General features: G+C 43.1%; 1 protein-coding gene across 2 annotated transcripts in view; it reads left to right on the plus strand.

The window, feature by feature from the left end:
• The window catches only part of LOC126248413 (protein zer-1 homolog), a 171,780-nt gene that overhangs the window by 53,020 nt on the left and 97,801 nt on the right, over positions 1-20,959 (plus strand). For both annotated transcript variants that reach the window (XM_049949387.1, XM_049949379.1), the window contains exons 3-5: positions 16,394-16,527; positions 16,618-16,781; positions 16,869-17,071. In XM_049949387.1, the coding sequence (XP_049805344.1) occupies positions 16,394-16,527; positions 16,618-16,781; positions 16,869-17,071 (501 nt within the window). The remainder of the gene's footprint in view (positions 1-16,393; positions 16,528-16,617; positions 16,782-16,868; positions 17,072-20,959) is intronic.

The following is a 20,959-nucleotide window of genomic DNA, read 5'->3' on the forward strand; positions in this document are numbered from 1 at the left end:
GATATGTGAAGCACTCAATGACTACCATAGAAGAATATTGTCAAATGATCTTTCACAAAACCCAAAGAAGGTCTGGTCATATGTAAAGGCTGTTAGTGGCACCAAAGTTAGTGTCTAGTCGGTTGCAAATGAGACATGACCTAAAATGGAGGGTAGCAAAGCAAAAGCTAAAATTATTAATTTAATTTTCAAATGTTCCTTTACAAAAGAAACCCCAGGGGTCTTGCCCGAATTTAATCCTTGTACCATTGACACGATGAGTCAGATAAGTATGGCATTCATGTCAGTGGTGTTGAGGAACAGCTGAAATCATAAAAATTGAACAAAGCTCCAGAGCGAGGTGGAATCACTGCTAGGTTCTATAGTGAATTTTTTGATGAGTTAGCCACTCTTCTATCTACGATCTATAATAGATCCCTTGAACAACAAACTTTGCCCAGTTCTTGGAAAAAGTGCACGTCACACTGGTCTACAATAAGGGTAGTGGAAGTGATGCCCAAAACCAATGTCCAATAATCTTGACATTGATTTGTTGTAGAGTGGTAGAACACGTTCTGAGTTGAAACATAATGGGGTATCTCAAACAGAATGACCTCAGTGCCAACCAGCATGGATTCCAAAAACATAGGCTATGTGAAACCCAACTCGCACTTTTTTCACATGACGTAGTGGAAGCTTTGGATCAAGGCTGCTATGTAGCTGCAGTATTTTTTGATTCCTGAAAAACATATACTCAGTACCAAGCCTACACTTATTGCAAAAAGTGCGATCATATGGGATCTCAAGTTAAATTTGTGACCCGAATGAGGGCTTTTTGGTAGGAAGGATGCAGCATGTTATCTTTGATGGAAAGTCATTATCAGATGTAGAAGTAACTTCTAATGTGCTCCAGGGAAGTGCATTGCAGACAATGTTAATAGTTACCACAGAATTTTTGCAGATGATGCAGTTATCTATAATGAAGTACTGTATAAAACAAGCCGCATAAATGTTCAGTCAGATCTTGCTTTAAATGTTCAAAAATGTAAAATTGTACACTTCACAAAACGAAAAAACATTGTATCCTATGCCTGTAATATTAATGAGTAACAGACGGAATTGGCCAACTCTACAAATGTGTGGGTGTAACACTTTGTAGCGATATGAAATGTAATGATCACAAAGGCTCAGTTGTGAGTAAAGGAGCTGGTAGAGTTCAGTTTACTGGTTGACTACTAGGAAGTGCACAAAGTAGATTGCTTACAAATCACTTGTGTGACCGGTTCTAGAATATTTCTCAAGTGTGTGGGACCCATACCAAATAGGACTAACAGGGGAAATTGAACGTATACAGAGAAGAGCAGCATGAACTGTCACAGGTTTGTTTGATTCATGAGAGTGTGTCACAGAGATAGAGAAGAAACTAAACCTAAACTATCCTGAGAAAATCTACTAACAAAGTTTCAAGAACCGGTTTTAAATGACGACGCTAGAAATATACTACAACCACCATCCGCACAGAAGACGATCAATGCCATTGACTGCAGGGGCTTATCAATGGCATTGACCCTCTTCTGTGTGGCTGCCTATGCATTGCCCGAACTCTTACAGGACTCAGTCAGATTGTCTGCCACGAGTAATGAGTATAATGGGCAGGGGCACTATGAACGTAGTGTGTGGTCATCAAGTTGGGAATGTGGGTCTCATGGGGAGCATGCAAGGGATAAGTCCCTGCAGTTGCACTATCCTCTGTTCCCTCGGTGGCTCAGATGGATAGAACGTCTGCCATGTAAGCGGGAGACACCGGGTTCGAGTCCCAGTCGGGACATACATTTTCGACTGTCCCCATTGATTTATATCAACGCCTGTCAGCAGCGTATGGTCTTGATTTAATTATCATTTCATTCTAGAGTGCTGCATGCTCACCGATGGTATCTGTTCTTTCGGACATGTCCGAAAGAACAGATACCTTGTTCATATTATTACTAATGACCACACATCGAGAGGTTTTGGTTCACTCCAGATTTGACCTTCTCTTTTTAGTCCCAGTAAATTATGCGGAGTTTTGATATTCAAGTTGCTTATTAGCAAACTTATATTCTCATCCACTTTCAACATCTATTTTTGCAGTAAAATTCCAAATGTTTAGTGATTCTTGAATTTCGGCAACGTTGATATTGTTGTCACTGTTTTCTGTAGGACAAGAATCATTTATACATTAAAGGTATTCGCAATTGAGAATACAGACAACCATCAGTTGAATGGAATGATGACAATGAATCCCCCTTATCGCAAGCGGTTGCTTTACCATTTGGTTATCTGTGCATGACTCGTGGCCAGACCCACTCTTCCATATGTCGTCAACCGTTCGTCTACAACCTGTACTCGTACATCCATTATGTACATTCCCATACAGATCAGACATTTTACTTGAAAGTCACTTGCCTCGTATCGGCAGATAAATCTGATTATGCAGTGCATGTGTTATTCTAAATGAGAGGCATGGGTCTCCAAAGGAAGTTTTCATCGTATTCAGAATACACAGTCACTGCAATATCATATAGAACCATCTATATCTGCAAATTCACTCTTCTCAGATAAGCTATTATACTGCCTACCAATTGTGTTAGCATCACAATCACTACTGACGTCACTATTTGCATCATCCTCCAACCATTGCATGACTATTTTGGCAAATTTCCGATCCTCAGTGGCATCATGTTTTAAAAGAAACAAAAATTACTGGGGACAGAAAAAGTTGCATAACCATAGAAATCATCTGTGACACCAGTTCAAGTGTTCAGTGTGGACTAAGTTGGAAAGGAACAGACTGACACATGTGCCAACAATGAAGTCATACCTAGACTTGTCAAATCTACGTGGCCTTCAGGTGCTCAGTATTCGTTTGATGGGTACAGTCTTCGTGATCCCAGGGTTCCTGACTTGGGGTCTAGTAACTGCTGCCAGTCCTCAATTACCATAAGCTCTGTACATACTCCAGCGACCACCATGTGGTGCAGCAGTGGAACGTTGTGTGCACAGGAAACGGGAATTTGGCTTAATGGCCTGGATTGTGAGCATGGTAAAGAAATTTTCACCACCTAGTCCCAGTTGAATGGGTGGGTTGCTGGTAGGTAACAATACACAGTCGCTCAACAAGCCTCATGCGACAAGCTCACCAGGTGCTGAGTTTAAGGATAGTTCATTGTTTTGTAACAAAATGCATGTGCAGCTCAAAATGTGTTTTTAGTAGTTAAAAGAAGAAAGAGAAGCTTTGAGAAAGCCCCGACCCTCCCCCCCCCCCCCTGGTCCCCCCTCCCCCCCACATTCAAAGGGAGTTAGAGGGGATAGCAGGTACATTAAAGTTTGTCAAACAGTTGAGCAGTGGAATACTGATAGTCGAAACCTCTAGTTCCCAAAAAGCAACAAACCTGCAGAAAGTGAAAAGCCTTAGGAAATATGCCATTTAAACCGAGCTACACACCATATTGAATTACAGCAAAGGTCTTGTGACATGCAGGGGTGTGGTGGACATTCCCAAAGAAGAACTGAAAGTTGAGTGGATCCAGGTTGATATCCAGAATATCATAAAAAGTTTGAAGACAAACCGGTCAAATCCAACTCATTCATCCTCACTTTCAACAGCACGAAACTCCCAGAGCATTTCAAGGCAGATTTTCTCTGCTTAAACATTTAGCCCTATGTCCCCAATTCAGTGTACTGTTTTAAATGCCAGCACTTTGAGCACACCACTCTAGGATGTAAGGGAGAAGTTACTTCTTGCAATTCTGGTAAGGCCAGCAACAACAGAATTGATTGTTCATCTCCTTTGAATTTTGTAAATTGCCCTGGGGTCACCCTGTCTAGAGTCCAAACTGCAATGTTCCTTGAAGAAAGGAAGATGCAGGAGAGAAACAACAAAGTGCATCTAATATGGTGAGGCCAGGAGGCCAAAAGATCTCTACAAAACACTTGTGTGATCGGCCCTAGGCTACTGTTGAAGTGTGGAGAACCCATATCAAATTAGACTAACAGGGGATATTGTATGGATATAAAGAGCAGTGCTCCATTTCTGAATGGAGTGGAGTGGAGGGGGGGGGGGGCATAATAAGGGGTAAACAGAAAGTGCCCTCTGCTGTGTCCTTCACTGTTGTTTACGGAGTATAGATATTAATGCGTATGAAAGGCACAAGATTTAGTTAGAAAAAGTGATAGTCTTAGCACAAGCAACAACCTATTGGGCCTCAGTTACAATAGGGCTAGTAGAAATTTCCATGAATGATGGTAATACCAAGTGACAGGCTTACAGATACGCACTGAACATTGAGAGGTGTTATTATTATCAGTTTATGTTGGGTCAGTATAATTTATGTAGGCTTAGTATATGTACAGCAATGACAATAGTCATTCATTTTTGACGAAGTTGCTAGAGGTTATTCTTGAAATTGTGAGCAATATTTCTTAATTGAGGTAGCTACAAAAGCTATCTTGCCAAGAGCCCTGTATATAATAAGTCCGCTACAAAAGACTTCATCAAATTATATGAGGATATAGATTTTACATGGAAGTTAAAGCAAAAAATGTTAATATGTAATCGAGAAAGGGATTCACACTTAACCATTCTGGATTATTTAAATGTGCTAGAGGGAGAAGCTCAATGTGTAAAATAAAAATATCAATACAAAGGAGTGGCAAGAAGACAGAGAACTCCTAGTGATAGGAAAGCAAAATAGATTAAGCCTTTGTGAAATTATAGAAAGCTGAGGGTGGTTTGATTTTTACATTGCTAGAAAGTAATCAGTTTAATTCAAAAAAGATCAGTAAAGCATTGTGATTGCTAGAAGGAAAAAATTGTAAGGATATTACATTAAAATAATTAATTAATGAGGGAGTCTGTAATATTTCATAAAACAAATAACTGGACAGATTACTAAAAAATGCAGGAATAAAGGGATTTAAAAGCTGAGTGCATGGGATTTCCAGTTTTGGCGCAGCCGTTAAAGGAATTGGGGGGGGGGGGGGGGGGGGGGAATGCAAATAAAAGGTCTACATGAAATTTCTAAAACTCATAAGAAGTTGCATGTAGGGTAGCAAACAAATAATTTATTCACATAATAAAATTATGAGAACTGAGAATGGTCTGATTATTTCACAGAATGGTCTGTTGATTTCACAGTGTTGGTGTTGGTGTCAATATCAAAGGAAAGAAAGGCTAAAAAGCTGTGAATGCAGAACCAACAGCGTGAAATGTTATGTGGCCAAAATAATGGTAGAAATTTGTGGATTACATCGGCAGATGAGTTGTTAAAAACGCTGCTGTAAGAATAAATCCTCACTGCAAAATCTAGACAAGCCCATATAAATATTATGTTTGTATCTCGCATTGGCGTTACATAAATTATTGTTTGTTTCAAAATTATTACTTTATTGACTATTACCCTAAAGGTAGTTTTCCGAAAAGAAGCCACATGAAGCTGTATAGCTGGCTACTTTATACGATATTATTATTGCTGACTTTTCCAGAATAAATACTTCAATACCTTAAAAACTTCATGAGTACTGTAGGTGATTAGTCAGGCAGAAAGGACAGTAGGTGACAGTAAATGTGAAAGGTTATGGCCAACTTCGTTCCCCATCCTTCGCTTATCGGATGGGACCAGTGACCTTGTGTTTGGTCCCCTCCTCCCAAATCAACCAACTAAGTGTGAAATATGTCAAGTTGAGGCTGAATTGCATAACAACCTTAACTATAGTAAGGGCATGGTTACCTGCTCCAATATAATGGAGATGGACCCCATGGAATTACTTGAAGAGTGGAAGAATGTGGGCATCACAGAGGTGCAGAATTATATGAGGAGAGTCAGTGGCAAATTGGAAACATTTATTCTAACATTTAGTACTCCCAAATTAACAGAATGTATCCTTGCAGGCTGTATGCATCTTAAGGTTCACCCGTTTGTTCCTAACCCCATGCAATGCTATAAATGTCAAAGATTTGGCCATACCACTATGGGATGTAACAGGAAGGCTACGTGTGGCAATTGTGGAGGCTCCGCCCACAAGTCGGTGACTTCTTGTACACTTTCCTCCGAAATGTGGAAATTTTTCTGGGGATCACCCAGTGTGGAGCAGAAAGTGTGGGGTTTACAACAAGGAAAAGAAAATTCAAGAGTTGAAAGTAAAGAGACACATACCCTATGGTGAAGCTAAAAAGGCGTACAAAGCCATGCAACCACCGGTCTTTGCTACTTCTTTTGCATCAGCTCTTAAGACGCCAATATCTAAGTGTGATGCGTCCACACAAACTCAGACCACAGATTCCAGTACGAGCACTTGCACTTGTCGAAATACCTGTGGGGGAAATGCTCCACTTGCAACTGATGGTGTTCGGAAGCCATCAGCAGTTGGCTTACCACCTAAGCCACACACCACTGCCCAACATCAGAAGCCAAATAAGCCATCCCCACTACCTAGGCAGCCACCTCCTCCTGTCAATAACGAAAAATGCCCTTCGAAAAGTAGTTCTCTGTCCAAGAAAGCAGTAGATAAACCTTTGGATCGATAAACTCTCTCACTTTCTGATGGCGACTATGCTTTTGAGGATATGGACTTCCAATCGGAGGAACCAGAGAGCACAGAACCGGCTAACGTTCCCCCTGACCTCCCCGGTAAATCACTGCCTTCGAGGGAGAAGAAAAGAACCACCAGTGCTAACCAATTTCTTCCATAGGGACTTTTGTGTTGCAGTGGAATTTGAATGGATATCGCTCACATTTGGAAGAATTGCAGCTGCTGGTCCAGGATAAACCTTTCTCCATCTGCTTACAAGAGACGCATCTTAAAGTCACAGACACACCTGCATTACGGGGATACCACATATACAGGAAGGACGATACTACTGGATACACGGCTAAAGATGGAGTGGCTATTTTCCTTGATGACAGATACCACTCCTCTCCTGTTCCTCGTACCACGACCATGCAAGCAGTTGCTGTGAAAGTTCTCTCATCCTTTACTATCACAGTGTGTTCTTTGTACGTGCCCTCCAATGACACTTTGGGTGCGGACGCACTGGCAGACCTCTTCCAGGCACTCCCACGCCCATTCCTCCTTGTGGGGGACTTCAATGCCCACAATGTGCTGTGGGGTTCGGCTACTACTTGCTCCAGGGGTCAGATGATCGAGTGACTCGTCCATTCTGAGAATATCCGCCTTTTGAACGTGGGTCAGATGACTCACTTTTCCACAGCTACAGGGTCTTTTTCAGCTATTGATATTTGTTTTTGTTCCCCAGCCATTGCAGACTCAGTTCAGTGGGAAGTGGCTCCAGATTTACATTCTAGTGACCACTTCCCAGTGTGGATTCGATCGCCGCCTAGGATGGTGGCCAGCAGGAGACCACGCAGGTGGCTGATACAAAGGGCAAATTGGTTAGAGTACAGTCGACAGGCTATTTTTGAATGAAAGTATTGTGCACAGGAGGCAGTGACCCATATCACTCGTGAGATCCAAAGGGCTGGCGCAGAGTCCATCCCCAGGTCTAGTAACCACCTCGGACAACAGCCTGTACTTTGGTGGAATGAAGACTGTCGATTGGCAATTGGGGCCAGACGGACAGCTCTGCGGAACTTCAAACAGTGTCCAACTACAGACAATCTTCATGCCTTCAGGTCTGCAAGAGCACAGGCAAGGTGAGTGATCAAAGTACAGGAGAGGGCTTCCTGGAGAGAATTCATGACTTCCATTAATCGGTCCACATTCCGCTGTGGGTCTTGGTGGACACACCAGAAGACATGGCTCACGTTTTAGCTGAACACTTCATTACTATTACTAAGTCATCCAGACAAGCTCATGCTGTTCAGGTTTTCCATCAGACTGCAGAGATGAGGAAGCTCAATTTCTTCTCGTGTAATAAGGAAGTCAGCAACCTTCCATTCTCCATGTGGGAACTGGAATCAGCTTTATCTGCAGCCAGAGACACTGCTCCAGGACCTGATGAGATCCATTATGCCATGCTTTGTCATCTGTGCCCTGAAGCGAAAGGTCAGGTACTCCGCGACTTGGAAGGAGGCAATATTAATTCCATTCTGGAAATGAGGCAAGGACCGTAGCGCACCTAACAGTTATTGGAGTGTTGCCCTTACTAGTTGTATGGGTAAGACTCTTGAACGCATGGTCAACCGCCGCCTCGTCTGGCTGCTCGAGTCCCGAGGTCACCTGAGCTGCTCCCAGTGCGGTTTCAGGCGCTACCATTCCACTCTTGACAACTTAATTTGACTGGAGCTGGCGATACAGGTGTCCTTCTTACACAGAAACCATTTAGTCTGTGTGTTTTTTTACCTCAAAATAGCATGTGACACTACTTGGAGGTACAACATCCTTCGCCAACTTCATGAGTGAGAACTATATGGATGCCTGCCGCTTCTGATCCAATCCTTTCTCAAGGACCAGAGTTTTCGTTATCGCATTGGTGGTACCATGTCTGATTGCTTTGTTCAGGAGAATGGTGTGCTCCAGGGCAGTGTCCTCAGTGTCACGTTGTTTGCCACCGCTATCAATGGCATTTCCTCCGCAGTCAGGAGCCCTGTCAAATGCTCTTTGTTTGTGGATGACATTGCAATCTTCTACTCTTCCTCAGATCTTACGACAACGATGACGCAGCTTCAGCTGACCAATAGGAGGCTGGAAACCTGGGTCCAGACAACTGATTTTTGGTTGTCACCTGAGAAGACTGTGTGTCAATTTTAATCATGCTCATCAGAGTTTTAACAAACCAGAGCTTACAATGGGGGACCATATTTTACTTTTTCAAGACACTATGTGCTTTTTCGGTTTATTATTTGACTCTAAATTAACATGGCTCCCACACCTCCAAGATCTACGAACAAAGGGCTTCTGGTTGTTAAACATTTTGAAATGCCTTGACGGAAAAACATTGGCAGCTGACAGGTCCCAGCCACCACTCTGGATTCGGTGACGTATCCTTTTGGCTCGACAGTGGCACCTCAGTCATTGGCATTTAGTTCAGTGATTCAACCCAGCTTTGAACAACTGTTCAGGAATTGGCCCCAAGCGACCCAGCTATTTGGTATACGTGCTACAGACTGTCTCAAGGATCTGGATCTCTCGGGCATGAAAATACACGCCCAGGGATGGAATGCACTGCCGCCTTAGTGTCTTCAAAGGCCCAAAGTGATTTTAAGCTTGACACAGTACACGAAAAGTTGTACTCCAGATGTGGTTTTTACAACTTTGTTTTCATCTATTTTAAGTATGTACTATAGTTTCATCGTTATTTATATAGATGGATCCCAGCAGGAGAATGCTCTCGGTTGTTCTGTGGTTTTCTCTGATGGGGGATTTAAAGTGTGTCTTCCAGAACAATTTACATATTATGATGCGGAGTTATATGGCATTCTGATGGCACTGGAGAGGGTTCACAGACACCACCATATGAGTTTTCTTGTCTGTTCTGACTCCCTAAGTACACTGCAAGCACTTCACAAAATGTATCCGGTAGACCTGCTGATTCAGCTCATCCATGACTCATTACAGTGGCTCCAACGCCATTGCAAGGAGGTGATCTTTTGCTGGGTACCTGGCCACATTGGGATACAGGGTAATGACATGGCTGACAAAGCTGCCAATGAAGCATGTTGGGATGGTGCTGTCCATCAATGTCCCATCCTGTTGCATGCCATTATCTCATTTTCTGACAGATGCATCATGCATCAGTGGGAGACTGAATGGTTGCAGGTGTTAGACAACAAACTGCGGTCACTCAAATCGACCACAAAGGCTTGGCGGACTTTGTGTCAGCCTTGCGGCTGGAAGGAGGTGTTGCTTATCAGACTGTGCATCAGGCATAGCCCTTTCACACATGGCTTCCTCCTCCGGCAGGAGGACCCACCATTCTGTGAAGTTAGTGGCGTGCCGCTTTCAGTTCAGCATATTATGGCTACGTGTGTCCTGTATACTGTTTCACTGGAGATCTGCCCGTCATCCTCACAGATACCGATACCAGTGTTAACAGAGTGGTGAAATTTTGTGAACTGTCAGGCCTCATCCCTAAACTGGTAGGGAAGGGCGGCAGACTTAAGTACATTGTAAACTGCTCCGCATGTGGGGACAGACTTCATCCCCACTCATGAGATTTCATGTTGACTTTTCGTTAGGGTGCTGATGACCATGATGTTGAGTGCCCCTCAGCTAAATCATCATCATCATCAACTATAGACAGACTAGTGGAATGGACTGACCACTGTTGTTTCAAGTTCTTGTTTCAAATGAGCTTTATTTTGCCTAAAATTTCAGCGATTCTCACTTTCAGCCAAAGCAGTTACTGTACAACCTGGGGGGATGGGGGGGGGGGGGGGGGGTCATTATTTAGTGATAACTAAATATGGAATATTTGCATTCTTCCTCCCAGGGGGCTCATAACTTTTTTGAGAGAACATGCTTGGCTTCCACGGGGCCCCAGCCTTTTACAGCACTACTTCCCTTCCTGTGCTGAAAGATTATACTTCCACTATCCCTTTTCCCCCCCTGTTTTCCCTTTGGATGGTCTTCCTGGTGCAGACCCTGCTTGGACCTGGTACATGATTTAGGACCCTAGTTTTCAATTTCATTTACAGCACACTCTACATCTCTCATTAATCAGTAAATAGTCCCCATGTTGGGCTTGACCTGCCACCACTTTTCCAAATTTTTCATAAGTGCGGGTCATGTAGGGAAGGTTGCCCAATGTGGTGTATGCTCCACCTTACCATCCTTCCTTCGTAATAAGCTAGTTCACCCAAAACCCAGCATGGAAACCATCTCACTTTTTGTGTGTGCTGATTGGGGGAGGAAAGGGGGGGGGGGGTCGTCAAGTACCTGTGCAGTGGTGACCCCATGACCACACAGGAATCACACTGTTGGTGCCTGAGCTGGAAACTTCCCATATATGCCAAGGAGTATGTGTCTGTTGTGACTGAGGCACAGGGACTCTGAGCAACAGATTACTGGCCAGGTAGCCATTGCAGAGGCTGTGTGACGCCCATGCGGGGAGCCCGCTTTCGGTGTGTGTGGTACCATGGTGGATAACTTGCAGATGAAGCATTCTCCTGCTGGTGTTCGTACAGCCCCAGCTGTCTCTTCAGAAGGAAAGAACTCATTCGGCACAGAGAGATACGACCCCAAAATGTTTCCTTCCCTGGCTACACCATGGAAAGAAAATAGCATTAAGTAATAGGCAGAAAAATGTCCCTTCTCCCCAATACTTGCTTTGTACAAGGACTTGTAGGGATTCTTTTTTGACCACAAAGCTTCTTTTCTTCATAGAGAATATAGAGGACATGTTTTGAGAACCTGGAACCATCTCCAAAACAAAGAATGGGTGAACTTCAATTAAAACAGCATCCCTTGCCCGGTCACAGGCATTGCTTGCTTGTGACAAGCTGGGTGATGTTCTGGTGTCTATCACTCCCCATAATAGTCTAAATATAGTTTAGGGTATTATTTTCCATCATAACCTCCTCTTGCAATCTGAAAATGAGCTACGTGCCAACTTGGAGTGATGGGGTGTAAAGTTTGTCCATCATGTCGCTAGGAAGCCAAAGGACAATAGGGTTGTTATTAGGGCCTCAATCTTGCCCTTTGAGGGCAACTCGTTTGGAAAAATAAAGGTGATGGCATATCGAAGTGGTGTGAAACTGTACGTCCACCTCCCCATCCCCCCTCCCCTTCCTTCTCTCCCCTCCCCCACCCCCACATGGCATTTCAGATGCATGAAATTTGGGCACATATCTCCGTGTTGCATCACCAGCCCAATCTGTAGGATTGTGGTCGACCATTGCTCACTAACATTCCTTCTGCTCCTCCCCATGCCTGTGTCAACTATGGAGAGCACCATTCTTCCTGCTCAACAGACTGCACCATCTCTCAGAGAGAGAAAATATACAGGAAGACACTGGACAGATTGACATACCAAGAGTCCAAGAAAAAGTATGAATGTCTACATCCTGCATGAATGACAGTGGCATACACTACAGCTATGACGATGTCACCCTCTCTGACAACCCATTACACCTCTTGCAGCGGGCCCTCAGGGCCACTCGACAGTGACTGCTCCTGTGGTGATTTGGGGCTCTCCTCCTGCTGCTTACCCAATACTCACTTTAGGAGCAATGGCTCCTCATCCGCAGGGGATCAATCCCCATCCCCCAGCTGGAAACACATCACCATTTTCCAGCTTCTCAAACAGGAAGGAACCCCTCGAGACACTTTCCTCCAAGGTTTCATCTGATCTGTAACTGCATACCAGCCAGTGGCTGAAGAAGCTACAGGCTACTGATGGTAGGGCTTCCTCAATCCCTGAAACTAATTGAGAGAAGCCCTCCCACTCATCTACATTGCCTAAGAACAAGAAAGATAAAAAGAAGTCTTCCAAGAAGCAGTAGATTCCGATGGTCCCCATGCCACTGGATCCCACGTGGTCCGCTTCTGTGGCCAAGGCGGGGATCCCGCTGGCCTCAGAGGCCCCAGATCACACCACTCAGCATGTCTCAGAACCAGTGTGTGTGAATACTATAACCTCTCAGCCGGTGGCAGCAAGTGACCCTGGGGCAAAACATGCCTCTGTGGTCCCTTCGCACCCTCACCGTATATCGACTGCATGATTCTCCTATGGAATTGTAGATTTTTTCACTACCCAGCTGAACTATGGCATCTTAAGCAGCTCTCCTGCTTTCTGCATTGTCCTCCAGGGAGCTTGGATTCCAGCAACATGGACCCTTGCCCTTCATGGCTACTGGGGGTATTTTAAGAGATGCGTCAACTATGATAAGGTGTGGGGTGGAGTTTGCACATATGTTCGGGATTCTGTATACAGTAAACGTGTGCCTTTTGATGCAGCTCTGGAGGCTGTGGCTGTTTGGGTAAAAGCATCAGGATTTTACCGTCTGGAATGTCTTATCTCCATCCAAATGGTGAAATGTCTCAGAATGTATTGCCTGCATTTTCTTCTTCTGACCCAGACGCTGTTGCCAAACATTTTGCTCTGCCTTATGCTCAAGCCTCTGCATCTGAAAACTATAAATTTACCTTTCATGTCCTCAAACAGAAGGTGGTATGAATGCACTTACCGTTTACTGCACACCACTTGGAGTCATATAACACTCCATTCATTGAGCGTGAATTCTTTAGTGCCCTCGCCTTTGTCCAGATACAGCCCCAGGGCCAGATCTCATCCACAACCAAATGCTGAAACACACATGGGTGGATTGTCAGCGCCATCGCCATACCAGTTTCAGCTGTATCTGAAGCGAGGGTATGTTCCTGTGTCAGTGATGAGACAGCATTGTTGCCCTGGTACTGAAACTGGGTAAGCACCAACAGAGATGGACAGCTATCGTCCAATTACTCCCATCAATGTTACCTTTAAGTTGCTTGAACACATGGTGAGCCAGTGGCTGTGTTGGCTCCTTGTTTCGGGCATTTTGGCTCCATCTCAGGGCAGTTTTCGCCAATGCCTTTCCACTACTGGTAACTTGGTTTGCCTGCAATCTGCCATCTGGGCAGCTTCTGACCAATGTCAATACCTTATTGCTGTCTTCTTCGACCTGCAAAAGGCTTGTAACACTACATGGCAACACTACATCCTCACCACCTTGCATGAGTGGGATCCAGAACTTCTTGTTGCACTGTATTTTCTGACATCAAGTTGGAGCTACCTCCAGTACCACCCCCCCCCCCCCCTCCACCACCACCACATCCAAGACAGTGGGGTCTCGCAGGGCTCTGTATTGAGTGTCCCTCTCAGTCTAGTGGCCATCAAGCTCACAGTACCACATGCTGACAATTTTTGCTTTTACTATTGCTTCTATAGTGTGGATGTTATTGAACGCCAACTGTAGGATGCCATTCGAAAGGCGCACTCAAGGGCCCTCACCCACAGCTGTCCATGTTGCACTGTTTGACAACCACCACTTTAACTCGATGACCAATTACCTCAATGTCTTGGAGACTTATCACTTTCTGGGACTGGTTTTTGATGCCCAAATAACATGGATTCCCCATCTTCGCCAGCTTAAGCAAAAGGGCTGGCTACACCTTAATACACTTTGCTGCCTCAGTTCACCAGCTGAGGTGCAGCCCGTTTGCTTTACAAAGCCTTGATCCTGTTCCTTCTTGATTATGGGAGTCTGGCATATGTTTCATTATTGTCTTCAACATTGTAGTCACTGGACCCTGATATGCCAAAGTGGGGTCCAACTTGCAACAGGAGTCTTTCAAACTAGCCCTGTGAGCAGTCAACTCATGGTAGCTGGGGTCGCTCTATTAACAGATCAGGTGCCAACAACAGCTACTCAGTTACACTGTGAACTTATGCTGCTCCCCTAAACATGCAATCTACTGTGTCCTTTTTCATAGTAAGGAGGTACACCTCCCACAGTTAAAACCCAGGACTGGGTTCACATTTGCAGTTAAAATACAGCGTCTCTGCTCTGAACTCCAGCTCTCCCACTGTTGCATTTTGTCAGGAAGCAATCGTGTATGCCTCCATGGTGTACCCCAAACTCAGATCTGTCTCAGTTTGTTCTTTGGACCGAAAGATTCAGTTGACTCGGTGGTTTTTCACTGGCGGTTCCTGACTTTCCTCAAAGTGTTTCTGGGTTTGGAAGTGTTATACACTGACAGCTCAATGGTCAGTGGACGAACCGGTTTTGCATGTACACATGCAAGGTGCAGTTAACTATGCTCCCTGCTGAATGGATGCGGGGTCTTCACTGCTGAATTGGTGCTCATCAAATGATCCCTTAGCCATGCTCATTCTTGTACTGGCAAGATGCTTCTAATCTGCAGTGAATATCTGAGCAGCCTTCAGTGTATAGACCAGTGCTACACTCATCACCCATTAGTCATTATTATCCAGGATATTCTTTCTGACTTACATGAAGCTGGATTTGATTGGACCCCTGATCATGGAATTTCAAGGAGTGAACATGCTGACTGGTTGGCGAAGTTGGCAACCAGGATGCTGATTTTGGAAATGGGCTCCCAGAACTCTCCTCTGTGAGGTGGGACAGTTTGGCTTCATTGATCACTTGACAGGTTGGAGGGGAAGCCCTTGCTGCTCTGGCCCAGGGGAGTGGTGGCCATTGCTCAGTGGCCCTGTCTGGCTCCTATCCTTCCCACCTTGTTATTCTCCTTACTCTTTTATATTTGCCATGTTTTGTGTTTTGTCTTTCCTAAAATTTTACCATCTTGTCTGTGCTGCTCATTTACTTATAGTAACGAAGGATGAGGTACTGATGGTTGGACGCAGAGGGTGTGTCTCCCCCCAAATACCATGCCCCGGGGTCCTCCAGATGCATTCTGAGCAGAGGGACTCACCCACTTCACTTCCTCTCACTCCCCTCCCACTTCTCCTTGATTTTATCTCTGTCTTGTTGTAGTTTGGTTACAGTCAGGCTTCCCAGTATTTTCCTTTTGTATCCTTTGTGCGAGGGCTTGGCCTGTTTCAGTACATACAGGATGAATGGACTGATGACCTGGCAGTTTTGTCTGTTCAACTCCGAAAAAACCAACCAACCAAATTTGCATTTCTATTTGTCAGTGTTTTTCATTGTAAGCTGTTTTGCCATTATTTATCTGAATATTACTTTTATTTTCAGTCAGTGTATTAACACCTCTTTTTGTTTTCATCCTCCTCCTTCTCCTCGTCCCACATTTTTGCTTTTCTTTTATTTTACTTACCTTGAGATAACCTTTTTTGTGTTTGATAATTTGTACTTATTGAAATGTGTTCTAGTCCCACATAAGAAAGACCAACTTCAGTACCACAGAAATTCAGTGTCAAATGATCTAAACTTTCAGTGCCTTTACAATTTTTGTGGTATATATCTGTATGTGTAATTTGCAAACGTGTAGTCCACCTTTGAAATATGTCTTCATTTTATATTTTGTGATGAAGGACCTTAGACCTTGATGACTAAAAATAACAAATATATCACAAAACTGATGTATTCATTAAACAGAAGTACAACCATTTTTTTGGCATGAGAAATAAAACAAAAGTTAACGTGCAATAATGTCAGTTATATTTTTCCCTATACAATTCTTCTGTATAATCATAAGTAATAGCTACATTGCCCTCTCCCATTAGCATATCAATATTGTGCGATAAAACAATCAATGCTATATCTCTTTCTGTAGCTGATTCCTTGTTGGAGTACCTACAAAACCAAGTTTTATTCTTTGTCAATGTTCTTATAGTACTGGTTCCCTGTTTCCAAACAGATGCTCTTGACCTACAATGCCATTAAACATTTTCCCATCCCCTTTGTAATGAGCTAAAAAACTTGTTTATTTAACTGTTTCTTAACTTGGTAAAAATTGATTTAAATATTGAATTTTCATTCATCATTACCAGGGTACTAGATATCTCGCAGTCAAATGAAAAGCATGGAACTTTCAGGAATGAGAATCAGGTACTTGCTACACTTGTTGAGAGCTTGCCAAATCTAACTTCATTGGATATTTCAGGCACCAACTTAGCTGGAACAGGTAAGATAGCTGTGAACCCATTTTTAAAAAATAATTTGTTGTGCAGAGCATACTTTTTTGTGCTTCAACAAACTGAATATTCTGTTGTAGGTGTTGCAGAACATGCTTCGTCATTTGTAACTGCGAATGAAAAAACGTTACCTTCTTCTGACATTCCTGGGCTTAATTCTCGTGTTTTAAATCCATTTGATTTCCTAGGTCTCTATGGCACACAACATTCTGCTTGCAGACGGCATGATATCCCTGCAAAATTGGTAATTGTTTTGTATTTATTACAAATAAACCTAATGTAGCTGTCATTAAGAAGTAATGTATTACTCATGAATTCACTTTCTGTTCAGATATCTGGCGATGCTTCGGAGGAACAAATTTTAATTGCAGCTGCAGCTTACATTGATCGCCCAGATGTACTTCAGAAAGTGCTCAATGATCTCTATCATCTCTTTCGTTACGAAACATGTAAGAACATGAACAATGCACTTAATGTTGTTCTTGAAGCAATGGATCGCCATATAAATGAGAAACACATACAGATTTCTGGCAGGTATTTATAAAACTTTATTTGTCTGCTTTGTATATGTATATGAAGGAATTTTGGAGAATTCTGTGAGCTCTACAGTTTAATTTACTTATGTCTTTTCTGTTTTCCTGATATAATGTTTGCAAGTTGCCATTCTCCTTTTTAAAAGTGCATTTAAACCCGTTTTGGTGATGAAATTACTGACAGTAGAAGTAACCCAGCTCAAATAGCAAAAATCAAATACAAGTAATTTTAAAATAGGTATAGAGATGTGTCTGGGCTACCACCCACATAGGCCATTCATCCATAAGATGTGTCCGGGTTACCACCCACATAGGCCATTCATCTGTAAAACTCTGCATTTGTGTACAATTAATGTTTGAAAGTGCATGAATCTAAAAAACAAAAGTGCAAGTCCCTGAAGACACAATAGCTTGCTACTGAGAATTATGACCAACAGTTTCACAAGAGTTCTATTGAGGTATTATTTCACCAAAAGCTAAGCATTTGCTTGAAATACTGTGTGTTAACATATGCTCTGTGGAGCCGTATTTGCTAAAATAGAAGTGTGTTATTGTACATTTTCCTTACTCCTCATCAAAGTGCAAATCTAGAGTTTCAGTGAAGTGAGTAAAACACAACAGAATATTTTGATAATTGAATATTGCAGTGCAAATACACTGAAAATCATGTAGCAAGTTTTCCAAGTGTATATGCTGTTGCATTCCACTATGTTTTAGCCACTTCATTGAAGCTTCAGATTGGCATTTTTTACCAAGTAATTCTTCACTCATAGCTTGTGAATCTTTTGATCATAATTGTCTGTTACCCATCAAATATTGGTTGTACTTAAATGAGGAGTTTTACAGATAAATGACGTTTATGGGTGGTAGAGCAGACAGATCTCTGGATTTTAAAATCATTTTTATTTGGTTTTATTCAGACCAGGATACTTCCATAGGAAATATTTTCTGCCTACAGCACACAGAGTGATGTTGAGCTATAACGGTCACCATCCCCAGTAGTTGCATACTTACTTATTTGACTGCTTACTTTACTTTGCTTAAATAGATCAGGCCCAGAGGTCTGTGGCTACATTGTGCTTTATTTCTTGCTGTGTGTCACCAGTCACCATATATGCTGTCCCACAGCAAGTATCTCATCTTATCTTTGGTCTGCACGGTGGCATTCTTCCTCAGGGAATAAAAGCCATGGATTTCGAAGGCCATCGGTATTTTATCCATTTGAATGACATGCCCTGCCCAAACAACTGTTTGATTCTCATCAGGCCCGCAATATTTGATCTGTTGCAGATCTCATCCAGCTCACAATGATGGTGACTCCTCCATTCCCAAGTGATTTGTTTTGAACCAGACCTTAGATCTTCCTTAAGACTTTCCACTTGAAAATGAGAAAATTATTTGAGTCTTGTTTCCAGACACTCCAAGTTTTACAACATGCATCTTTATGGGTTGGATCAGTGTTTTGTATATATGAAGTCCTTAAGAGACTGAGAGACTGCACAATTTAAAAAGCTTACTCGAACTAAAGTATGATTGGTTTGCATCTTAGAGCCTTGCTTTGATTTCTGCCTCACATGATACATCCTCTATAAACATGACCCCAGGTATTTAAATTTATTAACTTTTTTGAAGGATCAGGTTCCGATTGTCTGGAATAGGCATACGTCCTGCCCGTTACCAGATACTCTGTCTTGGATTCATTCACAAGAAGACCAATCTTGCTAGCTACCACTTCCATTCTGTCATGCATCCCCATCTGTTCTTCCTTGGATCTGGACAACAGGATCATATCATCTGCAAATGAGAGATGTGTTGTTTTCTCACCTTCTACCTTGATACATTAGAGTTTCTTACAGGAAGCTTCCCTTATTACCTTTTCAGCTGCCATGTTGAACAGTATCAGTGACACACCATCCCCTTGTCTCAGCACTGTGCTTGCATTAAAGCTCCCCATGTCTGAGTTCCCAAGCTTCACTTTACCTTTTTTTTTTACCTTTAGCATAACTGTACTGACAAATTTTATGGCTATTCCAAACTTGGCAATTCATCAGGCTCTCCTGGTGAGTGCAGTTGTATTCTTCTTAAAATTTATGAAGAATACATGAAGTTCTTCACTGTATTCTCACAACATCTTTTCAGAGTGTTGTCACAGTACATAGGTGTTGTCCACAATCAAGTGGCCCTTTCTAAAAACACCCTGGTTTTCACCAATCACTTCTTTTGCAGATGGCCGGATTCTATCCAGTATACTCAGGATATTACAGCAGACATTCAGGAGGGCAATTCCTTTGTCCATTTTGTCACCTTCCTTATGTATGGGGCAGATGACATTGACTTTGAGACTTCTTGTATCTCCTCCATACACCAGTCAGCCAGAATATTACAAACTTCTGTTTAATAGCCGGAATGTCCACCTTTGGCACAGATAACAGTAGTGAAGCATCATGTCATGGAATCAATATGAGGCCTTGGTAGGTCACTGGAGGGAGTTGGCACCACAACTTCACACCCAAGTCACCCAATTCCCATAAATTTCAGGGAGGAGGCCAATGGGCTCTGAATCCACATTCAGTCACATCCCAGAAGTGTTGGATCGGGTTCAAATCTGGCAAGTTGGGGGGGGGGGGGGGGGCACCACATCAGTTGGAACTTGCCACTGTGTTCCCTGAACCACTCCATCACATTCCTGGCCTTCTTACATGGTACAATTTCTTGTTGAAAAATGCCACTACCATTGGCAAATATGATCATCGTGAAGGGATGTACGTGACCTGCAACCAGTGTACAACACTCCTTGGCCATCGTGGTGCCTAGCACAAGCTCCACAGGACCCTTGGAAGCCCCTGTGAATGTTACTCAGAGCATAATGGGCTGCCGCCAGCTTGTCTCGGTTCCACAGTGCAGGTATCAAGAAGCAGTTCCCGTCGTTTCAGTCATAGTTCCCAATGTCATGGTGTTAACTTTGGCACATGCGTAGGTTGTCGGCTGTGAAGGCACACTGGTAGGAGTGTTCGGTGCACTGTGTGTTCAGACACATTTGCACTCTGCCCAGCATTAAAGTCAGAAATAAGTTCTGCCACGTTTCGCTTCCTGTCCTGTTTTACCAGTCTGCCCAGCCTACAGTGTCCAACATCTGTAACGAGTGGTGGCCACCTAACTCCATGACATCTGGATGTGCTTTCCCAATGGTTTTGCAACATGTTGAAGACAGTCACCACTGCACTCCTTGAAGTTTCCAAAATGCTTGGGCTGAGTCTCCAGACCAGACTCAGATCACGTGCCTTCCACATTCTTCACACTGGTAGCATGCTCACTGATTTTATATGCACTGCACATGTGTCTACTACAGTCATTCCTCACCAGGTGACGCTGCTATCACCTGGGTTTGTTTATATTGATAGTAGGTCGGTGGCTATAGTGTTGTGGTTGTTTAGTGTAATTCAGATTGTCTTGAGTAGTTGGTGAATTCTCTTGTGGAGTCTCTCACCTCTAGCATAATGACTTCTCCAAGATTCCATCGTCTTCTATACTTTTGTTGTTCTTCAGGTTCATTGTCTGATTCTTTATGTCAGAGAGTGTAGATGGTCGATAGTCTAAATTACCATGTCAGGAGGTTGGAATTTGAATAGATTTTTAGGTTCACCACAACTGAGGAGCTCTCTGAAGTATTGTTTCCATCTCTCAGCATTGTTAAACTTGTTGGTGAATATGAGCCCATTATTACCCTTAACAGATTTTCGGTGGCTTTAGTATTCCTTCGTAAAGAAGTTAACTTACAGTAAATCTTGTGAGCCTCTTTTCTCAAGAAATCTTCTTTTGAGCCACCTCTATCATTTCTTTGATGTATATTCTCTTTGTTCTCCTCAGGGTTATTTGGGTAGTTCTCAGT

This window comes from Schistocerca nitens, chromosome 1 (genome assembly GCF_023898315.1).
Source record: "Schistocerca nitens isolate TAMUIC-IGC-003100 chromosome 1, iqSchNite1.1, whole genome shotgun sequence".
Lineage (NCBI taxonomy): Eukaryota > Metazoa > Arthropoda > Insecta > Orthoptera > Acrididae > Schistocerca > Schistocerca nitens.